The 20,963-nt window shown below is 40.7% G+C and overlaps 1 protein-coding gene across 1 annotated transcript in view; it reads left to right on the forward strand.

Moving 5' to 3' along the window:
* BLM (BLM RecQ like helicase) overlaps positions 1-20,963 on the forward strand; it is a 125,847-nt gene that overhangs the window by 57,844 nt on the left and 47,040 nt on the right. The window contains exons 5-12 of the mRNA XM_004708093.2: positions 1,709-1,836; positions 7,727-7,859; positions 8,159-8,853; positions 10,663-10,854; positions 12,450-12,568; positions 13,533-13,646; positions 16,756-16,854; positions 17,430-17,578. Of these exons, the coding sequence (XP_004708150.1) occupies positions 1,709-1,836; positions 7,727-7,859; positions 8,159-8,853; positions 10,663-10,854; positions 12,450-12,568; positions 13,533-13,646; positions 16,756-16,854; positions 17,430-17,578 (1,629 nt within the window). The remainder of the gene's footprint in view (positions 1-1,708; positions 1,837-7,726; positions 7,860-8,158; positions 8,854-10,662; positions 10,855-12,449; positions 12,569-13,532; positions 13,647-16,755; positions 16,855-17,429; positions 17,579-20,963) is intronic.

A 20,963-nucleotide genomic window follows, 5' to 3' on the forward strand; every position in this document is an offset into this window, starting at 1 on the left:
ACTTTTCTGTTGTCCATCCCCCAGGGAGGAGGTTATATGTAGATCCTTGTAATCGGTTCCCCCTTTCCACCCCACCTTCCCTCTACCGTTCCGGTATCGCCACTCTCACCACTGGTCCTGTAGGGATCATCTTCCCTGGATTCCTTGTATTTCCAGTTCCTATCTGTACCAGTGTACATCTTCTGGTCTAGCCGGACTTGCAAGGTAGAATTCGGATCATGATAGTGGGGGCGGGGAGGAAACATTTAGGAACTAAAGGAAAGTTGTATTTTTCATCGTTGCTACATCACCCCCTGACTGGCTCGTCGCCCTGGCATTTCTTTATCTTCTGACCCAGATTAGTGCCTTTTCACCTTTCAGAAACCCTGTGTTCCTGTGAGCCGAATGAGTCCAACCAACAATCTGGAAATTATAAGGCTATGTCTTCAAATATATGTGTTATCATTTTCTAAATGACATAAAACATAACTAGCCACCACTGCTCTGATTTACTTTGAATAGAGCAGTTCAAAATTGTGCTTAGTTATGATTGACTCCTGGATAGCAAGCAAATCAGTAAACAATTATCTTCTCTATCTCTCCTTACTCGTCTGTCACTTTTCCCTATCCACTATTCAAGGTCTGCTCAAATCCCGCACCTTCAGTGAAGCTTAAGCTCTAGAAAATGTACTTATCCTAGGATTGCCGTAGTAGCCTCTCTTTAACATTTAATTTAGTAGTTAATGGTTTAGTTACTTTTAAAGCATTTTTATGTCTAGTCAGACTGATCGTGTTTGTGTGGGTATTTGTGAATAATATGTATGAGATAGTTATATGTGTATATAAAACCATATATACATTCGCAGATATACACATTGACATAATAGAAGTCCAAATAAAGTGTTTTGGGTCCCAAAGGGAACGCTATTAATAACTACCTGCTGGAGGAATAAGAAAAGTTACATTTGGGCTGGGCCTAGTAGAACAGGTGTCATTTGGGTAAGAAAAGATTGGAATGACAGGCAGAGGCGAAGTCCCTGAAATAGACAGTGCAGGGCTTATATGGAGAATGTAAAGCTTGCAGTGGGAAAAGGGTGGGTGGGTAGGTGGTGCTGATAACTGATGACGTATAACCCCACTTGAGGGGAACGAACATCAAAATTTTAGGAGATTGGATACATGGGATGGTGGAAGTTATGGCAAAAAAATGATAATAATATATAATAATAAGGGCTCACGGAGGGAGGGGAGGGAGGGGATAAAGGGGAACTGATATCAAGGAGTTCAAGAAGAAAAGAAAATGTATTGAAAATGATGGCAGCAGTTGTGCAATGATGCTTGGTCTAATGGAACTATGGATTGGAATAAAATGTTTAAAATATAATTAAATTAAAATTTTGAAATAAAAAAGGATATAATTGGAGATAACATTGCAATGGCCTTTGCAACCAAAAGATAGAAGACTTTGAGAGCCAGCACCAGCTAAAGAGGTTTTGAAATTAGAATTTGGCTTCAGTACTAGAATTCCTGAAATACCTGATGTCCTAGACACTATTCTAAGCGCCTTACAACAATTTCTGTTATCTTCTTTACAGGGGAGACAAAAAAAAGTGTCTTTTCTGTTATATATTATCTGACCAGTGTGGGAAAATATTAGAGGAGTGTGGAAATGACACATTACTTTGGTCAAGCCTCTGTTATGATTAGCTGTCATTTGTTTTGTTTGTAGTGTGATAAAAGATCTTGATTCCTCGGATGGAACGAAGGATGTTCTTAGCACATCTGAGAATGTTTTGTCCAAACCTGAGGAAATGACCACACGACAGCCTCATCAAGGAACCAGGACAGTCTGTCACGGTACAAAAAGTATTTTCAGCATAGCACATATTTCACATGCTTACATTTGAAGGCAAAGCAAAATTGTATTCTCACTCGCCCTGTATTGTATACTGTGGCAAGTTTATATTTCCTTTGTTTTGATATTATAGAATGATCCCTCTTCATTTGTTAGCCAGTATTTGCTTGAATACCTTAGGGATCATAAACTCATTGGCTCACAAGGTAATTCATTCTCTGTTGGAAAGCCTTACTTGTTAGAAAATGATTTCTCATACTCAACCAAACCTTTCTTTCTGGTAACTTTAATCCTTGAGAAGTAAATCTTAAGCTCCTAATAGTCTCCCCTGCCCCACCCACCCAGGCTAAACATTATTAGAACTTTTCACTATTCTTGACAGATATGGTTACTAGACCTTTTATCTTCCTGGTAAATCTCCATTATCTGGGTCTTGATGTCCCTTTAAAATTTTATATATATATTACTGTTTGATGTCTTCCTAAATTCTTCTATTAAATATGTAGTAAAAATATTCAGAATGACCTGTTAATCTTTGAAAAACAACAGTTTCCTTTTCCACTCTTTCTTTTCATTTTCCTCTTTTTAATTTCCTTTCTTTGCTCTTTCTGATACTATTATTATTACTATTTCATTAATTATTTTCTGTTGTCTTTTTTTAAAATCATTTTATTGGGGCCTCATACAACTCTTATCACAACTCATACAAACATCAATGGTGTAAAGCACATTTGTACATTCATTGCCCACATCATTCTCAAAGCATTTGTTCTCCACCTAAGCCCCTGACATCAGCTCATTTTTCCCCTTCCTTCCCCGCTCCCCCTCCCTCATGAACCCTTGATAATTTATAAATTAATATTTTGTCATATCTTGCACTGTCCGACATCTCCCTTCACCCACTTTTCTGTTGTCCATCCCTCAGGGAGGAGGTTATATGTAGATCCTTGTAATCTGTTCCCCCTTTCCAACCCACTCTCTCTCCACCCTCCCAGTATCACCACTCACACCACTGGTCCTGAAGGGATCATCTGTCCTGGATTCCCTGTGTTTCCGGTTCCTATCTGTACCAGTGTATATCCTCTGGTCTAGCCAGATTTGTAGGATAGAATTGGGATCATGATAGTGGGGGGTGGAGGAAGCATTTAGGAACTAGAGGAAAGTTGTATGTTTCATCCTTGCTACATTAAACCCTGACTGTCTTATCTCCTCCCCGAGACCCTTCTGTAAGGGGATCTCCAGTGGCCTACAAATGGGCTTTGGGTCTCCACTTGGCATTCCCCCCATCATTCACAATGATAAGATATTTTGTTCTCATGATGCCTGATACCTGATCCTTTCAACACCTCATGATTGCACAGGCTGGTGTGCTTCTTCCATGTGGGCTTTGTTGCTTCTGAGCTAGATGGCCGATTGTTTACCTTCAAGCCTTTAAGACCCCGAACACTGTATCTTTTGATAGCCGGGCACCATCAGCTTTCTTCACCCCATTTGCTTATGCACCCATTTGTCTTCAGTGATCCTATCAGGGAGGTGAGCACACAATGATATGTTTTTTTTGTTCTTTGATGCCTGATATCTGATCCCTTCAGAACCTCATGATCACACAGGCTAGTGTGCTTCTTCCATGTGGGCTTTGTTGCTTCAGAGCTAGATGGATGCTTGTTTACCTTCAAGCTTTTAAGACCCCAGATGCTATATCTTTTGATAGCTGGGCACCATCAGCTTTCTTCACCACATTTTCTATGCACCCGCTTTGTCTTCAGCAATTGTGTCAGGAAGGTGAGCATCATAGAATACCAGGTTAATAGAAGAAAGTATTCTTGCATTGAGGGAGTAAGTGGAGGCCCAATGTCCATCTGCTACCTTAATATTAAACGTATAAATATATGCACATAAATCTATTTCCACATCCTCATGTATAAATATATTTACATATGTACATGCTTTTATTTACATCTCTGTAAATGTCCTTTGCCTGCTAACTCTTGCCTCTGTTTCCTTTGACTTTCCTCTTGTCCCACTATCATGCTCAGCCTTCATTTGGGTTTCAGTCATTCTTCTTGGTTACATTACCATTGATCACGCCCTACCAGGCCTCCTACACCCTTTTCACCACCGATTTGGATCACTTGTTGTTCCCTTGTCCCTAGGCTTGTTAACACCACTACCTTTCCCCCCACCTCCCTGTCTCCCATGTCCCCCGGGAACTGTTGGTCCCATTGTTTTCTCCTCCAGATTGTTCATCCAGCCTATCTTATTTAGACAGACCAGCAGAGATTATAACATGCACAAAAACAAGACAGAGCAAAACCAAGCAACAATATAAAACAAAACAACAATAACAAACCAATGACAAAAAAAAAAAAAACACAACACAACAAGAAAGAAAAGCTTGTAGTTAGTTCAAGGACTGTTTGTTGGCCTTTAGGAGTTTTTTCCAGTCCAGTCTGTTGGGGCACCAAGCCCTAGCCCCAAAGTCCACCTTCGACATTCCTTGGGGCCCTTGCTGCTCTGTTCCCTTGCTGTTCTGTTGCACCCCCTTAGTGTTTTGCCTTGGTGTGGCAGGATCAGATCGGGCGGAATTCCTACACTGTGTTTCCAGTGTTGTCCCCTGTAGGGCTATGAGCCAGTGAAGATCGTCGTGTCTCATAGTGGGGCTGACCATGGTTTCCTCTCTGTGGACTGGCTGCTCTGAGCAGGAACATCGTCCTCAAGGCCTGGTGGGCCAGGATGTGCTCAACTCTCTCCTCCTCCCTCCCCCTTTATCTGCTCCCATAAGCTCTGATCAGGCATGTCCCTCTCCCGGAGCTGCAGATTCAGTGCTGTACTCTGAAATAAATTCTTCTGGGGGGGGTGTCTTTTTCCTCCATTTTATTTTGTACGATGTATGCTGTTCTTTCCTCATAAATTGTGGCTCAGTGTGCACATATCTCATAGTTTTCTCTCTGTGTTTTCTGTTTCTTCCATTTGGGGTTTTGTTTTTGGGATTTGGGGGCTTGTTATTTTCCTTTCTGAATTTTTGTTAGAATTCCTGGAATACCTGGTGTCCCGCAAAGTATAAACCAATTCCATCCTCACAGCGGCCTTTTAAAAGGTAATTTCTGCTACCACATCCTCTTAAAGACCAGGAAACTGGGGTACAGGAGGTTACATCATTTCACAGAGTCACAGTATTTAGAAAATAGCTGAGCTGGGATTTGAAGCCAAGGAATTGTGAGAGTCTTAAATTCACATATAACTTCTGCGCTGTGCTGCCTCTGCACTATTAAGTTGCACTACTAAAACCATTGACTAGGACAGGTGCAAGAGTCCTAGAGAATTCCATTAGTAGCGACCCTTCTCAGCTGACATAAGTCATCACTTGTCGTTTAGCCGGTACAAGGAGTCTACCTTTCCCCTGTGTCCTTTGTCTATAGTGAGGCAAGAGACATGGTCATAGGGCTTAATGGGAGTTCAAGGTCTCGGGAAGTGGAGTTATGAAAACCTGAGCTTAAAAACTGATTCTTCTTACTCCTGGCTATGGGACTATAGCAAATTAGTTAAGCTTCTCTGAGCCTCAGTTCTTTCTTCTGTAAAACGAGGAGAATACTGTTCACTTTGCAGGTAGCTGTCAGAATTCAATGTAAAGTGCCTAATGCTTGGTAGGCCTTCTATAAATGGTACCTGCCAGTCTAGTAATGCTTTCAAACAAGGAAATACATTAAGATAGCTGGGTTTTTTTAAATTATTTTATTAAGGACTCATACAACTCTTATCACAATCCACAGTCAGTGTGTAAAACACATTCGTACATTCATTGCCCTCATCATTCTCAAAACATTTGCTCTCCACCTAAGCCCCTGGCATTAGCTCTTCATTTTTCCCCTCCCTCCCTGCTTCCCCCCCCTCATGAACCCTTGATAATTTATAAGTTATTATTTTGTCATATCTTACACTGTCCAACCTCTCCCTTCATCCACTTTTCTGTTGTCTGTCCCCAACGGAGGCGGTTATATGTAGTCCTCTGATAGCTGCTTTGTTTTTATGCATTCTTGCTAATGCTATAGTTGTTTCCTGCTCCTTCTTAGAGCTTACAAAGTAGCTGTTTGATAACCTGTCCTCCAATTTTGTCTTGAACTGGCATCAAGATCACCAGGCTGTAGTTTTTGGCAATCACTTTTCTGACCTTTTTTTAAATTTTTTAATTAGAACAATGTTTGCCTGTTATTACTATTTCATCAACTCTTCTGTTCACTAGATGCCTCAGGTATCAGCGACAGTGGCTCCAAAATCTTGTTTGTGGGGTTTTTTGTATTCTGTGCCGTAATCTGTCTGGTCAGAAGAGTTGAGCTCCTTGGCAATAGCTTAGTGCCTTTGTATCATTCTCTAAGCCTGTCTTGGCTTTTGGTTCCTTCAGACCATCGTACTTGCTCTTATTTCCAACCTCGTGCCCATTCTCCTGCATTGAAAGTAGGGACTGAGCAGTTCTACCTTCACTCTTGCACCCCAATTTATTCAGTCACCAATAGGAACACTTCAGAGTTTTCTATCCATTCCTGTCTTCACTTGGGATTTGATCATTATCTTCAAGACAGAATAATTTGAATGCTCCAGTATCTACATCCAGTTTACCAATACTGTGGCTTAGAGGAAAGATGCCTGCCCGCTAGATGCAAGGTAAGCAGTGCAAAACAACCGGCCACTCCATGGGAGACTGATAAGGTTGTCTGCACTAATAGAGATTCACAGCCTCAGATTCTAAGAAGCAGTTTTACGCTGTCCTATTCCAGTTGCTATGAGTCTGAATCAACTTGATGGCAGTGAGTTTGGTGTTTTGAGTTTTATGGTAGCTTAGAGGTACCTCTACTCTATTATGCCGAAAGCAATGTATATTGTCCTGTCTAACTGATTCAGGGGATTCTTCATGTGCAGCTTGAACTGGACTTAATTTCGCCTTCCTGGCTGGGCCCTTTTAAACTATGGCTTTTGTAATGTTTGTGTACGTGAAGCGAGCTGCCTTTCTAAAACAGGCAACATTTCTGTTGCTTGACCTTATACCGCTGCTGCTCCCAAAAGGGAAGAAAACGCCTTTGGAGTGTAACCGGTATATACCTCCATAACTTAACTTGAGGAGGGTCTCATATGGACATGATGCAAGAGTTATAATCCCACTGTAGTCCTCATTTTCTTTTGGAAGTAACATAAAAATATATATATGCTTCGAAATAGCTGGATTCACATGTGAAAATGTTGTCATCAAGAATTTCTCTTTCTCTGCACAGCTTTCGCACCTCCCTTTGGGCCCACGTCTGAACCTCTCCCCATCTCTTTCCATCTCTGGCTGCCTCCTTTCCTCCGAGTTGGCCTTCGCTCTCAAGCTGCCCTCCCTGTGCGGTTGCAGAGAGGTTACCCAGCAGCTTACCCAGGCCTTCCTAGTCCTTCTGAAAGACCTCCGTGCTGTTCCTCACGAGGCCCCGAGAGGGAGAGGGAGAGGGAGAAGGGTTTGTCTCCCGTTGTTTCCACCAAAGTGAAGCATGTGTGTCAGCCAGGGCAGAGCATCAGGCGAGGGGGATTGCCTGTCCAACCTTTATGCCTCATTTTGTGTGTGTACAGCGAGATTTACACAGAAAATTGGTAAAAATTCATGAGAAGTTGATACCTTTATGCCTTCTAACCTTAAAAGCACCATCAGAAATTAACATGAAATTAAGTGAAAACTCAGTTATAAGCTCTACTGGTATAGAATCAAGGTAATCTGAGTTCAAGCTATTTCATTGCAGATATAAGACAGTAAGAATGTGTCTGATCTCGTTTGTAAACCCCTTCGAAGATGACATGTGTGCCTCCTCTAGAAGCTTAAGCTCTTGTTGTCTTCAAGGTGGGAAAAATAATGACGAATTAACTTTGCAGCTAAGCAGTTAAGTGTACAGCAGCAGCTTATCCGTGTGATGGAGAACATCTGTAAGTTCGTTGATACCATCCCTGAAGATAAACTGAGAGCTTTGGATTGTGGGAACGAGCTGCTTCAGCAGCGGAACATAAGGTATCTTGATTTTCTTCCTTTTGGAATATATCTGATTGTGTTTCCACTGCTCGAAGGCAAAATCGAACTGAGCAAGATTTTCAGGCACCCTGGCCAGGAAATTGTTTAGGGTGATCTCCTTAGCATCATCACTATTTTTAAATTTACTTACCTTTTGTTTTCAAATGCTTCCTTTAGCACTTGTGTTCAGTATTTTGAGATAGAAAAGAAGACGATCTGTTTTGCCAGTGTTTGGATTGAAAACGGAATCCCCCTGTAGGAGACTTCTATTTAACACCGGGTTCTGTTTCCTCCCTAAGAAAGGAACTCCTCGCTGATGCAGATTTGAACAGAAGCAAGGCCGGTTTTCTGGGCCCACTGTGGCGCTGCAGGCCTGATCTACTTGATAGCCCTGTGGAAGGTGTGACATTTTCACAGGGGGAGAGCTGCCCTACAGAGAATTCTGTTAAGGAGTTACACTTCCCACACTTTCCCTCAAATGTTGTCTCCACTGGAGAGTGTTTACCAACTACTACCCCAGGAAGGACCGGATTCTCGGCCACTGCTAAGAATTGCTTTGACAGACCGCTATTCAGTTCCCATCTACCGAAGTCCTTTGTAAGTAGCAACTGCACTGCAACACCAAAGAGCGACGAAAGATATGAAAGCACCTGTTTCCCGGAAAATGTTCTCACAAGCACTGCTGTGAAAGACCTGAAGAAATACCCTATCCCAACAAATGGCTTAGAAAGAAGGGACGGTTCGGAAACCCAGGCCTTCTATCATACTGATCACTTTGACATAGAAGACTTCGATGATGATGATGATGAATGGGAAAATATAATGCATAATCTAACGGCCAGCAAATCTTCCACAGCTGCCTACCAACCTATTAAGGAAGGGCGGCCAATTAAATCTTTATCACAAGGAATGTCTTCAGCCAAGACAAACTGCCTTCCCGGGGCATTCACTGCTCACCATAAAAACTTCTCAGAGTCAACTCAAAATTATATCGGTAAGTTTGAAACAAATGGAATGGGTATGTATTATATGAAAACAAAAAAACGGCCCAAAATGGGAATTACAGAAGAAAAGCATAGCAAGCCATCATTGCCTGGAAACTACATTGTTTCTATGCAAATTTCTACTGATAATATGAATTACAAATCACAATTTCCAAAGCAAGTTGCTCTTTTGTCTCCATAGCAGCTGTAGTTGTATAAGATGTGTAATTATAACCTATTGTAGTAAAGCTCTAAAAGTCATTACAAAGTGCTTTGCCTATAAATTAACTTTTTTTTCATTCTGTAAAACAAAAAGGCTCACGAGGGCCAGTTTTTAATGATTTGGGGGCAGGGCAAAAGCAAAGATGAATTTATATGCTAAAATGTTATTGTGTGTAGTCTGACTTCTGAATTGGTGAGAAAGGATTAATTTTTAAAGAAGATAAGCAAGTTCTATATCTTAAGCTTTTAAAATATAAGGCAATCTTAAGAAGAACGTAAAGCCAGAGATTTCTTAGATGAATCAACTTATTTGTTCATGAGCCCTTAGAATCCTTTCATTCATCCAGTAGGTATTTATTTTATCCAGTAGGTATTTATTGAATACCTACTGTGTGCCAAGTACAGTACAGGTTCTGGTGAGAGAAGCTGACTAACGAGCCATTCGTGCCCAGTAGGAGCTTAAGCTTTAGAAAGAGAGATGTTTTTGGAGGAGGGAAATTCACAGAAGAAAGCCAAAATTAATTTTAAAACCTTACATCAACTCTATAAAGTTACCACAAAATGGTTTTTTGTTTTGTTTTTATAACGGAAATCATTTATATGTGCAAGATTTTATAAAGTGCAACCCTTCGTATTTTTGCCATTGATGATTTAATACCATGGGGGTTGTTCTTACAGTGATGTTGTTGACCTTTGAAATAACCATTAATGGAATTAATTTTGTATCATGTTAGAATGTGTCATACTTGATGTTTGCAATGATCTTTGAGACAGTTGAGTGTTGGGGTCAGAGGCACTGCCAAAGCTGGTGTGAGTACCTCCTGTTCTCAGGGCGGAGTCCGAATGGAGGCATCGAGGGGCAGAGCAAGAGCGAATGTGAGATCCTTAGGAGAGGGCAGTCAGAAAGCTAACCCATCCCTCAAGTTTCAGACCAGGGTGACCAGAACAGGGACACCATTACGGAAGTAGGGGAGTCAGGAGGTAGAGTCAGATTTGGAGTAAAGTGGGGGAGATATATATATATATTTTTTTTTTTTGCAAGGAGGAGGAGGTCTGTTTTAAGACTTGTTGAGGGTCAAGTGTTGGTAAATCATTCCAGTTGAAGTGTTCAGCAAACAATTGGAGATGCATGCAGGCTTGAACTTAGGAGGGGTGCCAGCCAGACCTTAAGTGAGAACTAGGTATTCTCTGTACTGTGGTGCAATTTCACATCAGAGAGTTGGAAAAATCCAAAACAGAACGTGTGAAGGGCCCAGTCCTGAGTATCTGACAGACTCCCAAATGCACAGGGCAGATGCAGGAAGTAGTAGAGGCAGGAAAGGAAATGAAAAGTGAATCTAAACATCCATGGGTCCCTTGAAGGACCAGGGAGAAGAGGCAGGAGGTAATCACTGGTAATAATAGCAGGTGCTGTATGCAAATCGGGAGACCAGAGTTCATCCCTTGAGAAGTCTGGTGGCTTGGAGGATGCCATTTGCTATGGGGGGTTGGGGAACACCCAGTAAAGGGTTGAAGACAGTTTATTGCAGGGCCTTGTACAGCAGTGATGTAACTGACCTGTTACTAGGTACTGATTGTTTTTAACATTATTTTCTTAGACAAGTCGGGGCAAAATTTTGCGTCCAAAAGTGTGAAACATGAACGTTTCCAAAGTGTTGACTTTCCTCATACAAAAGAAATGATGAAGATTTTTCATAAAAAATTTGGCCTGCATCATTTTAGAACTAATCAACTAGAGGCGATCAATGCTGCACTGCTTGGTGAAGACTGCTTCATCTTAATGCCCACTGGTATGTATTTTTAGATATGAATTGGCAGCAGTCCATGGGCAGATGTTAAATGAAAGCTTTTTAATAGAAATAAAAAGATCTACATACCTACAGAGAATTTCTGTCCCTTAGAGACCTAACCCTCCCATGCCATAGTACGAACAAGAATTTCAGTACCTCACACCCTTACAATGTTTCAACTCAAAGCTTATTGTGTTGGACTGAACTAGCATTTCGCTAGGAATTGTCTCCTTTTTTCCAGTCAAAATCTGGAAAATTAACAAAAAATCTTTGTCAGAGAACATGGCCATTTTTCTAATGGTGTATTTGGTAACAACCTAATGTTGCATGTGTGGTTGCAAACATCAGCTTGGGGTGATGGCTGGGGTTAAAACTTTGAGCCATGTGACTGTGGCCAAGCAACTTCACTCCCTAACCTCCAGCTTCCTGCTCTGTGCTCTCCATAGAGTGCCTAGCACAGTGGTTCTCAACCTGTGGGTCGTGACCCCTTTGGGGGTCGAACAACCCTTTCATAGGGGTTGCCCGATTTTCGGAACAGTAGCAAAACTACAGTGATGAAGTAGCAATAAGAATAATTTTATGGTTGGGGGTCACCACAACATGAGGACCTGTATTAAAGGGTCGTGACATTAGGAAGGTTGAAAACCACTGGCCTAGCACATAGCTCGTTCTTTTTTGGTCCCAGTTTTGAAAAAGTCTGGAAGATGGCTTGTGTTATTATAGCAAAGAGCAGGTGTTCAATGGTGTCTTTTCATTCAAGTAAAAATTTTAAATACGCAGTTGACAAGTATTCCATAACTGAGTTGCTATATTCTTTTTAGCTATTTATATTTAGCTAATAATAATAATAATACGTAGCTAATAAATATTCGACGGTGTGTGTGTGGTAGGAAGAATAGAGGGCTTGGGGTGTCAGTCTTCTAAATGCAAGTCTTACCTCTGTCTTTCTCATCATGTTGTAACCTTTAGCAAATTACCCATTGCCATCATTAGTAAATAGTGTGACCTGTGCTTCTGTAGTTTTGCAAACTGATATTTAAATGGAATCTGTGTTATGATATGCACTGTTAAGAGATTCCTACTAATGATATTTGTAAAACCTAAAGCCTGAGATCCTAAAAGTACCTTCAGGATCATCAAAGAAATATTAAACCATATTCAGTATGGTTCACTGTTGGATAGTTTATTACATTTTTCCTCTTTAAAATTTAAATACTACGTACAAAGCCATTTTCATCCTATGAATTTGTTCATTTAAGCATCCATTGTTCTGCCAAAAATAGTTTACTGTTTTAAATTTCCCAAGTAGGCTTTTTTAAGTCATTCAAATGTACTTTATTTATCTGCCCTGAAATTTTATTTGCAATGATCTGTGCTTATGTAAGATGCCCTTAAAGGTAGTTTTAACATGTTATTTGAACTGCAAAAATATTTGACTCCTTCGAGTATTGCCGATCACTGGTACCAGGGGGGACTATCCCTTAGAGTCCGGGTAGGTCCTGTTTTAATCATTTTGTGCCATCCACCTGGTGACTTTTGCCTTCCTGCGATCAAGGTGGAGCATGATCGACTCTTTTTCACCAATTCTCTTTCAGGGGGCGGTAAGAGTCTGTGTTACCAGCTCCCTGCCTGCATTTCCCCTGGGGTCACTATTGTCATCTCGCCCTTGAGATCGCTAATTGTTGATCAAGTCCAGAAGCTGACTTCCCTGGATGTAAGTTTGAACAAAACACTACCAGTTATCTGAAAAGGGACTGCAGAAAAGTGAATTGTCAGTACTCCTGGGCAACCTTTTTATTAAGTAGTTCAGGAATTGTAAGAATAAAGCACATAAAACTCTGTCATTTAGTGTGATTTTATGCTGATAGAATGTATTTTGGTAAGATATTTTGCTGATGGAAACCTTTTATTTTAAAATAAACTAACCTTAAAGTATTTCTCTGTTTCTGCTGACAGATCAATATAGTTCTCATCCCCTTATATCTTAAAACATATACGTGTGTGTGTGTATATATATATATATATATATATATATATATATATATATATATAAAGCAACATGTCATGTCTTCCATGTGGATAAAGTTAAGGTAGACTGTGAATGCATGCTGATAAATCTCATATATTGTGATAACAAGGTCATGAGCAATGACAAGGTCATCAGCAAGCCCGCTGGTTTGACTGTATAAACAGAATGTCTTAGCTCAGTTGCGGCAGCCAGTCATGATATCATGGTCCCACATGGTACTTATGCCTTAAAAACCTAAAGGCATATTCATATATTTTATATATATATAGCCATCTGTTAGGACTGTGGTCTCTTGAATGCTGAATTCATATTTAGCATACTTGCAAATATGAAATAACCAGGAAGTCCAAGAGAGCATTCAATTTAGAACAGGCTAGTTTGTTTGTTTTTTTAATGTAATTTATGTGGAAAAACAAAAAAGAAATAAGCTGTTACAGAGCATTTTAAGTTGTGCTTGATACATTTTTGGGGGGGTATGCTTTTTAAGAAACTATAATGATTAATCCTCATTTATATTATATTGAGATATATGTATATAGTTCTTCTGGTAGGTTTGGAATGTGACTTATAAAATCTAAGGATAAATGTAAGCCTAAGATTAATTTATGTGTATTAAAATGTTTCAATTGTTCACTACTTTCATACATAGATTCCAGCTACATACCTGACAGGTGATAAGACTGACTCAGAAGCTACAAGTATTTACCTCCAGTTATCAAAAAAAGATCCCATTATAAAACTTTTATATGTTACTCCAGAGAAGGTTTGTATTTATATCATTATTTTAAGATATATTAAAGCCCAACAAAGATACAGAAATTTTACTTTTTTAAAAAGAGATCATTTTATTGGGGGCTCATATGGGTCTTTTTAACAATCCATACATCAATTGTATCAAGCATATTTGGAAATATGTTGCCATCATCATTTTCTAAACATTTACTTTCTTTCTGAGCCCTTGTTATCAGCTCCTCTTTTTCCCTCCCCCCCACCCTCGTGACCCCTTGTTAAATTATAAATTTTTATTATTTTCATATCTTACACTGACCGCTGTGTCCCTTAACCCACATTTCTTTCTTTTTAAAAAAAAATCTTTTTATTGGAGGCTCTTACAGCTCTTATCACAATCCTCACCCACATTTCTGCTGTTCCTCCCTTGGTGAGGGAAGGTGGGTGGCGGTATGCATCGATCAGTGGGCTTCCCCTCCTCCCCTCAAGTTTTACTTTTTTATTAGGACATCATTAGTGATATATATGAGAGTACAAAGAATTCCTATATCTCTTTCTGCAGAAGCTCCAAATTATAACATTTTACTGTAATTATTTTCTTTCTATTTATGTATCTCTTTCCTGAGACATGTGAGAGTAAGTTGCAGGCATTCTATTCTTTACCACTAAATATTTCTCTGTGCTTTTCTGGAGAACAAGAATTCTTTTACATAGCCACAGTATAGACCGTATCCAAATTTTGCTAATTATCTCAATAGGTCCTTTATAACAGCAACCAAAAAATCCCAAGACATGTATTTAATTCCTTGTCACATGTCTTCTTTTTTTTTCTTCAATAATTTCATTAGGGGCTCATCACAACTCATCACAATCCGTACATACGTCATTTGTGTCCAGCACATTAGTACATATGTTGATTTCATCATTCTCACAACCCCCGCTTTCTACTTGAGCCCTTGGTATCAGCTCCTCATTTTCCCCCTCCCTCCCCACTCCCCCTCCCCCTGAACCCTGGATAATTTATAAATTATTATTTTATCATATCTTACCCCATCCAATGTCTCCCTCACCCACTTCTCCGCTGTCTGTCTCCCAGGGAAGAGGCCATATGTTGACCTTGTCATCTGTTCCCCCTTTCTCCCTCACCTTCCCTCCACCCTCCCGCTATCACCACTCTCTCCACTGGTCCTGGGGGGTTCATCTGTCCTGGGCTCACTGTGTTTCCAGTTCCTATCTGTGCCAGTCCAGCCAGATATGTAAGGTAGAATTGGGATCATGGTAGTGCAGGAGAGGAAGCATTTAAAAACTAGAGGAAAATTGCATATTTCATCGTTGCTATACTGCACTCTGATTTGCTCCTCTCCTCCCCACAGCCCTTCTGTAAGGGGATGTCCAATTTCCCCCAGATGGGCCCTGGGTCTCCACTCTGCACGCCCCCTCATTCACAATGTTATGGGTTTTTTTTGGGGGGGGGGGGCTTTGATGCCTGATACCGGACCCCTTCGCCGCCTTGTCATCTTACAGGCTGGGGTGCTTCTTCCATGTGGGCTTTGTTGTTTCTCAGTTAGATGGCCCCTTGTTTATCTTCCAGCATGTGGGACCCCAGATTCTGTGTAATTTGACAGCTTGTCACCATCACCTTTCTTCACCACATTTGCTTATGTACCCGCTCTGTCTTCAGTATTCATGTTGGGGTAGGCTGGTGTGCTTCTTCCTTGTGGGTTTTCTTTCTTCACCACTTTTGCTAATGCACCCCCTTTGTCCTCAGTGATCGAGTAGGGGCAGGCTGGTGTACTTCTGTGTGGGTTTTGTTGTCTCTCAGCTAGATGGCTGCTTCTATATCTTCAGGTCTTTAAGGCTTCAGGTGCTATATCTTTTGGTAGCTGGGCACCATCAGCTTTCTTCACCACACTTGCTTGTGCACCCATTGTCTTCAGTGACTTCAGGTGTTATATCTTTTGGTAGCCAAGCACTATCTGCTTTCTTCACCACATTTTCTTGTGCACCCATTGTCTTCAGCGATCGTGCCAGGCAGGTGAGCATCTCAGACTGCCAAATTGTTAGAACAAAGTGTTCTTGTGTTGGGGGAGTACTTGTTCAGGAGCCCACTGTCCATCATTTTTCTTAATACTCAACCTATAAGTATATGTACATAGATCTATTTCCCCCTCATCATATATAAATATATTTACATCTTTATATGCCTGTATTTACGACTCTGTGACTACCCTTTGCCTCCTGGTTCTTTCCTCTATTTCTTTGTACTTTCCTCTTGCCCCACTATCATGTTCTGCCTTCATTTGGGTTTTAGGCATTCCTGTCGGTTCCATTGCCCTTGATCTTGTCACGTTTCTTTACATTTCCTTCAATCCAAACAATTTCTACAACTCTTTTTGCCTTTTATGAGTTTGGCATGTTTGAAGAATTCAGGCCAGTTATTTTGAAGACTGTTCCTTAATTTGAATTTATCTTAGGTTTCCTCGGGATAGATTCATGGTACTCATTTTTGGCAGAAATATCACAGAAATGAAAGGGTCTCTTGTAGCAAAGAACTTGATGTCAATTCATGTGAGGACATGTGCTGCTTGTTAACTTTGATCACTTAGTTAAGGTGGGGCCTGGCAGGTTTCTCAACTGCAAAATTACTTTATTGTATTGGTAGGTATTCTATTAGAGACTATGTCAATAACCTATTACCCATGAATTTTAGCATCCATTGATGAGTCTTCCTTGAATAAGTTATTACTATAATGGACGCCAGAGCAATTTTTCTAATTTAGTTGACATTTTACTACAAGGAAGTTCTCTTTTCCCCACATGATTATTTATATACTAGTATGAACTCCTACTGTGGATTTTTAATTTATTCAGTTGGTGATTTTTAGATGTGTTGAGGCTGAAAAAAGTTTAAGAACCTCTGACTCAATAGGCAAACTCTTTACTGAATGTGGACAAATGTTCTAAACTATCAGACTTTCTATTTTCGATTAATTCTGCTATTTCCAAGTTTGAAATGAGAACCGATTTCCGGGAGGTCGTAATGTAACTTAAGTTGTCGTGGAACTTCAGGCGAGCAAAACCACTGGGATGACATGGTATTATGTGCCTTAACTCCCTACTCTGTATTAATACCCCCCGGCTAGGTCTGTGCAAGCAACAGACTGCTTTCTACTCTGGAGAATCTGTACCAGAGGAAGCTCTTGGCACGTTTCGTTATAGATGAAGCACATTGTGTCAGTCAGGTGAGTACAATTGTTATGACTGGAGATATCAAGAAATATATAGATATGTATTATTAAAGTACTTTTAAAACTGACCATAATTCTATATTGAATGGATTGCTATGCAATTTCACAGAATAAGTTTGTTTGTTGGTAGCATTTATTATTGATTATATACATTTGGTTAAAATAAGTGTGTGTGTACTCCGTTTCTTCATCCTTTAATTAATATATAGAGGAGAGCCTGTTTGGAACAGGCATTGTTTAAGACGTTGGGGATTTAATGCAGAACAAGGTAGAAAGCTTCCCGTCCTCCAGCTGCTTACAAGACGAAGTGGAAGATGACCTGAGGACAAACAGGAGCCAGATCATAAAAGGCCTGTCATGCTGAATAAAAGGCTACGATTTTATGCAGCAGGTGATGGGTAGTCATTGCTGGTTCTTAAGGAAGGCTAGCATAATTAGATTTTCCTTAAAGGGTGGGGAGGGATTATATTCAGAGTGTTAAAATAGAGTGATGTAAGGGTATTGATACATTTTTCCTTTGCATTTAAGAAAGTAGTCTGAAAGGTTGGTTTGTTTGTTTTCCCAACTAGTGGGGACATGACTTTCGTCAAGACTACAAAAGAATGAATATGCTTCGGCAGAAGTTTCCCTTGGTTCCAGTGATGGCTCTTACTGCCACTGCTAATCCCAGGGTCCAGAAGGACATCCTCACTCAGCTGAAGATTCTCAAACCTCAGGTGTAAGTTTGGAAAGTCATGAATTTAAAATCTTTACAGCACTGATTCCCAGACTTTGCTGTTCATTAGGATTACTTACTCAGCGTTAAAACCCCCAGTGCCCAGATTATGCGCATGCACATACACATATACTTTTTTTTTTAAGATCCCTGGGTAATTCCAATGTGTAGCAAAGTTTGGGAGCTAGCAGAGCCCCCCCACCTAGGGGTTTTCTTCACTCACTGAATTTAAAGACTATCCCAACTCTGTTTTGGAAATAGGAATAAATGCTGTATTAATTGACCTCAGTGCAGCATTTATGTATCTTACAGCCCAGAATATGCTTCCTAAAATCACCCTGCATCAAAGTTCTAGTTTCATATCCAGCATGTTTAAAACAGCCCAGAAACTGTGGAGCAGCTGTTTTACTTTGTTTTTATCTCAACAGCAAAATGCTTTTTTTTGCTACCAAATCTGTAATCACTCAATAACAAAAGCTACTATGAAAAGTACCCTCATATACACAGGCTGTTGTTTATTACCGTCGAGGTAAGTCACGGCGTACCCTATGATGTGGGGTAGAACGGCTCCATAGGATTTTCAAAGCGATGGCCTCTGAGAAACAGAGCCCCAGGCCCATCTTCTCAGCACCTCTGTGGGGGTTAGAACTGCCAACTTTTTGGCTACTAGACTAGCGTTCAGCCGTTTACAGGGCCCAGCGCCTCCAATTCATAGATTTTACTAGATTATTTGGTGCCTGTACCTGAGCTTATAGAGACAAGTGCACTCTTTGGTAGGTTCATTCATTCAGTAAATATTTATAAACATGTATTGTATGCCAACTTTAAAATATTATTTTCATCCGAATTGATTGGTAGGCATGTTGACTTTGAGGTGTCGTGTGTGTGTGTATGTGTGTGTGTGTGTGTGTGTGTGTGTGTGTGTGTGTGAGATTCGTGATTGTAGCGGGTGCTAACCTGGAGGTCTGAAGTGTATGTTTCGTTCCTATGGGAGTACAGACAATAAGCATATCGACAAGTGTCACACTGAAGAGCAGAGTCATGAGAATAACTGAAAGTCCCACATGACTCGGAAGGGGGCCATGAGGCTCAGGCAGCCAGAGACCTTTGTAGATGTGGTTGACACTGTCTAAATGACCTGATCTCAAACCGAGAATCCTGGCACCCCGGGATTCTTCCAGCCTTTTCATTGGTTGTTACCAGCGCTAATGTCTTTTGGTGTTGATAGATCTTTGGTCTAATGAGCATATTGGAATGCAAAAAAATGTATAGCCCTTAGAATAATGTGTTTTGTGATCACAAAATGTATAATGGAATGTTTTACTCCAGTCTCTCTTTTCAGAGAGGTGTTTGTATAAAATAAGTTTTTTTACATTGGCTTATGGTAGATACAATCTGCTATTATTTTACTTCAGCTTTGCTAATTGGCAAAAGCCCAGAGTTAAAAGAAATGATAGAAATTCCTTTCACTTTTTAAATAACTGCTTGTGGATATAGAATGTCTGATGTTTGAGTGGACATCAAGAAAACATACAAGGATGCTTCAGAAAGTTCATGGGGAAAACTCTATTGCCTTTTTTTTTAAATCATTTTATTGGGGGCTCGTACAACTCTCATCACAATCCATACATACATACATTGTGTCAAACACATTTGTACATTTGTTGCCATCATTGTTCTCAAAACATTTGCTTTCTACTTGAGCCCTTGGTATCAGCTCCTCAATTTTCCCCTCCGGAACCCTTGATAATTTAAAAATTATTATTATTTTTCGTGTCTTACACTGTCCGATGTCTCCCTTCACCCACTTTTCTGTTGTCCATCCCCCAGGCAGGGGGTGTGTAGATCACTGTGATCAGTTCCCCCTTTCTCCCCCACCTTCGCCTTACCTTCCTGAAATGGCTACGCTCATTATTGGTCCTAAGGGGTTTATCTGTCCTGGATTCTCTGTGTTTTCAGCTCTTATCTGTCTGATCTAGCCAGATTTATAAGGTAGAATTGGGATCATGATAGTGGGGGGGGGGGCGGAAATCTATTATCTTTTAATTCCATTTTTCAAGAATTTTTTGAAACACATACCCCCTCACGTTTTTTATAGAAGTAGACACCTTTAATCTCTTTTTATAGAATGTGGGGGGAGGATCTGCCTGGAAATTCAATAGATTATGTATCTCCTGAGTCTAGCACATAGTACCTAACTGTTAAAAAGGGGGCCAAATGTGAACATGTGGGCAAATCGTTTGACTCCTTAATATGCTTACTACTTTTATATTTGGGAGTAAACCTATTAGTGGAAGTAGGAGACTTCGTGCAGACTGATACACTATCTCCCGCTCTTCTTTGGAAGCTCTCTCCTGTTGGGGATTAAATTTGCCCAGCTATTGCTGTGCCGGGCTCTGGTAAAGTCAGAAATGGCTGGAGTTGGAGACCTGGACTCCTACTTTCCTACTGCCAGTCTGTGAGAATATTCTTCCTATTGAGAAGATACAGAGATGAATAATAAAAGAAGTTCCTTTTCTATTTCCTTGGAACCAAAAGCAAACCAAACCCATTGCCACTGAGTCAATTCCAACTCCTAGCAACTGTACAGGAGAGCGTAGAACTGCCCCACCGGGCTTCCGAGGCTATTCATATTAATGGAATCAGGCTGCCGCATCTCGCCCAGCCAGCCAGCCCTTTGATTAGCCAGTGAGCACTGGAACCACTGCACCACAAGGCAAATACTCTGTTTTCTCCACTTTAAAGACGAACACCCTGAGGCCCAGAGATAAAAAGTTCATGCATAGGATCAAATATCTAGTAGGGACAGGCACTTAATGGTAGTCAACTGGTTTTAGGATCTTTTAAAATATTACCAAGATTGCGGAATGAAATAAGTGATGATTATAACAACAAACACAAACTCACTGCCGTCGACTCTGTTCTGACTCAGAGACCCTGTGGGACAGAGTAGAACCGCCCCAGACGGTTTCCGTAGCTTAAATCTTTACGGAAGCAGATGTTCTCCTCTTTCTCCTGGGCCGGTGTGTACAAACAGCCAGTCTTTTGGTTAGCAGCCCACTGCTTAACCCCCTGCACCACCCAGGCACCTTAGGTATCCATTGGCTCTGTGGGAACTCAAAAGGCAAAATCACTGGAGATCTTGCAGAGGGGTCTCAGGGAGGAGATGAGCCAGTCGGTGCGATGTTGCAACTATGAAAAATACAACTTACCTCTAGTTCCTAAATGCTTCCTCCCCGCCCCCACTATCATGATCCAAATTCTACCTTGCAAGTCTGGCTGGACCAGAGGATGTACACTGGTACAGATAGTAACTGGAAACACAGGGAATCCAGGGCAGATGATCCCTTCAGGACCAGTGGTGTGAGTGGCGATACTGGGAGGGTAG

This window comes from Echinops telfairi, unplaced genomic scaffold, assembly GCF_000313985.2.
Source record: "Echinops telfairi isolate 266 unplaced genomic scaffold, ASM31398v2 ScPeMD7_7;HRSCAF=31, whole genome shotgun sequence".
In the NCBI taxonomy this organism is placed as follows: Eukaryota; Metazoa; Chordata; class Mammalia; order Afrosoricida; family Tenrecidae; genus Echinops; species Echinops telfairi.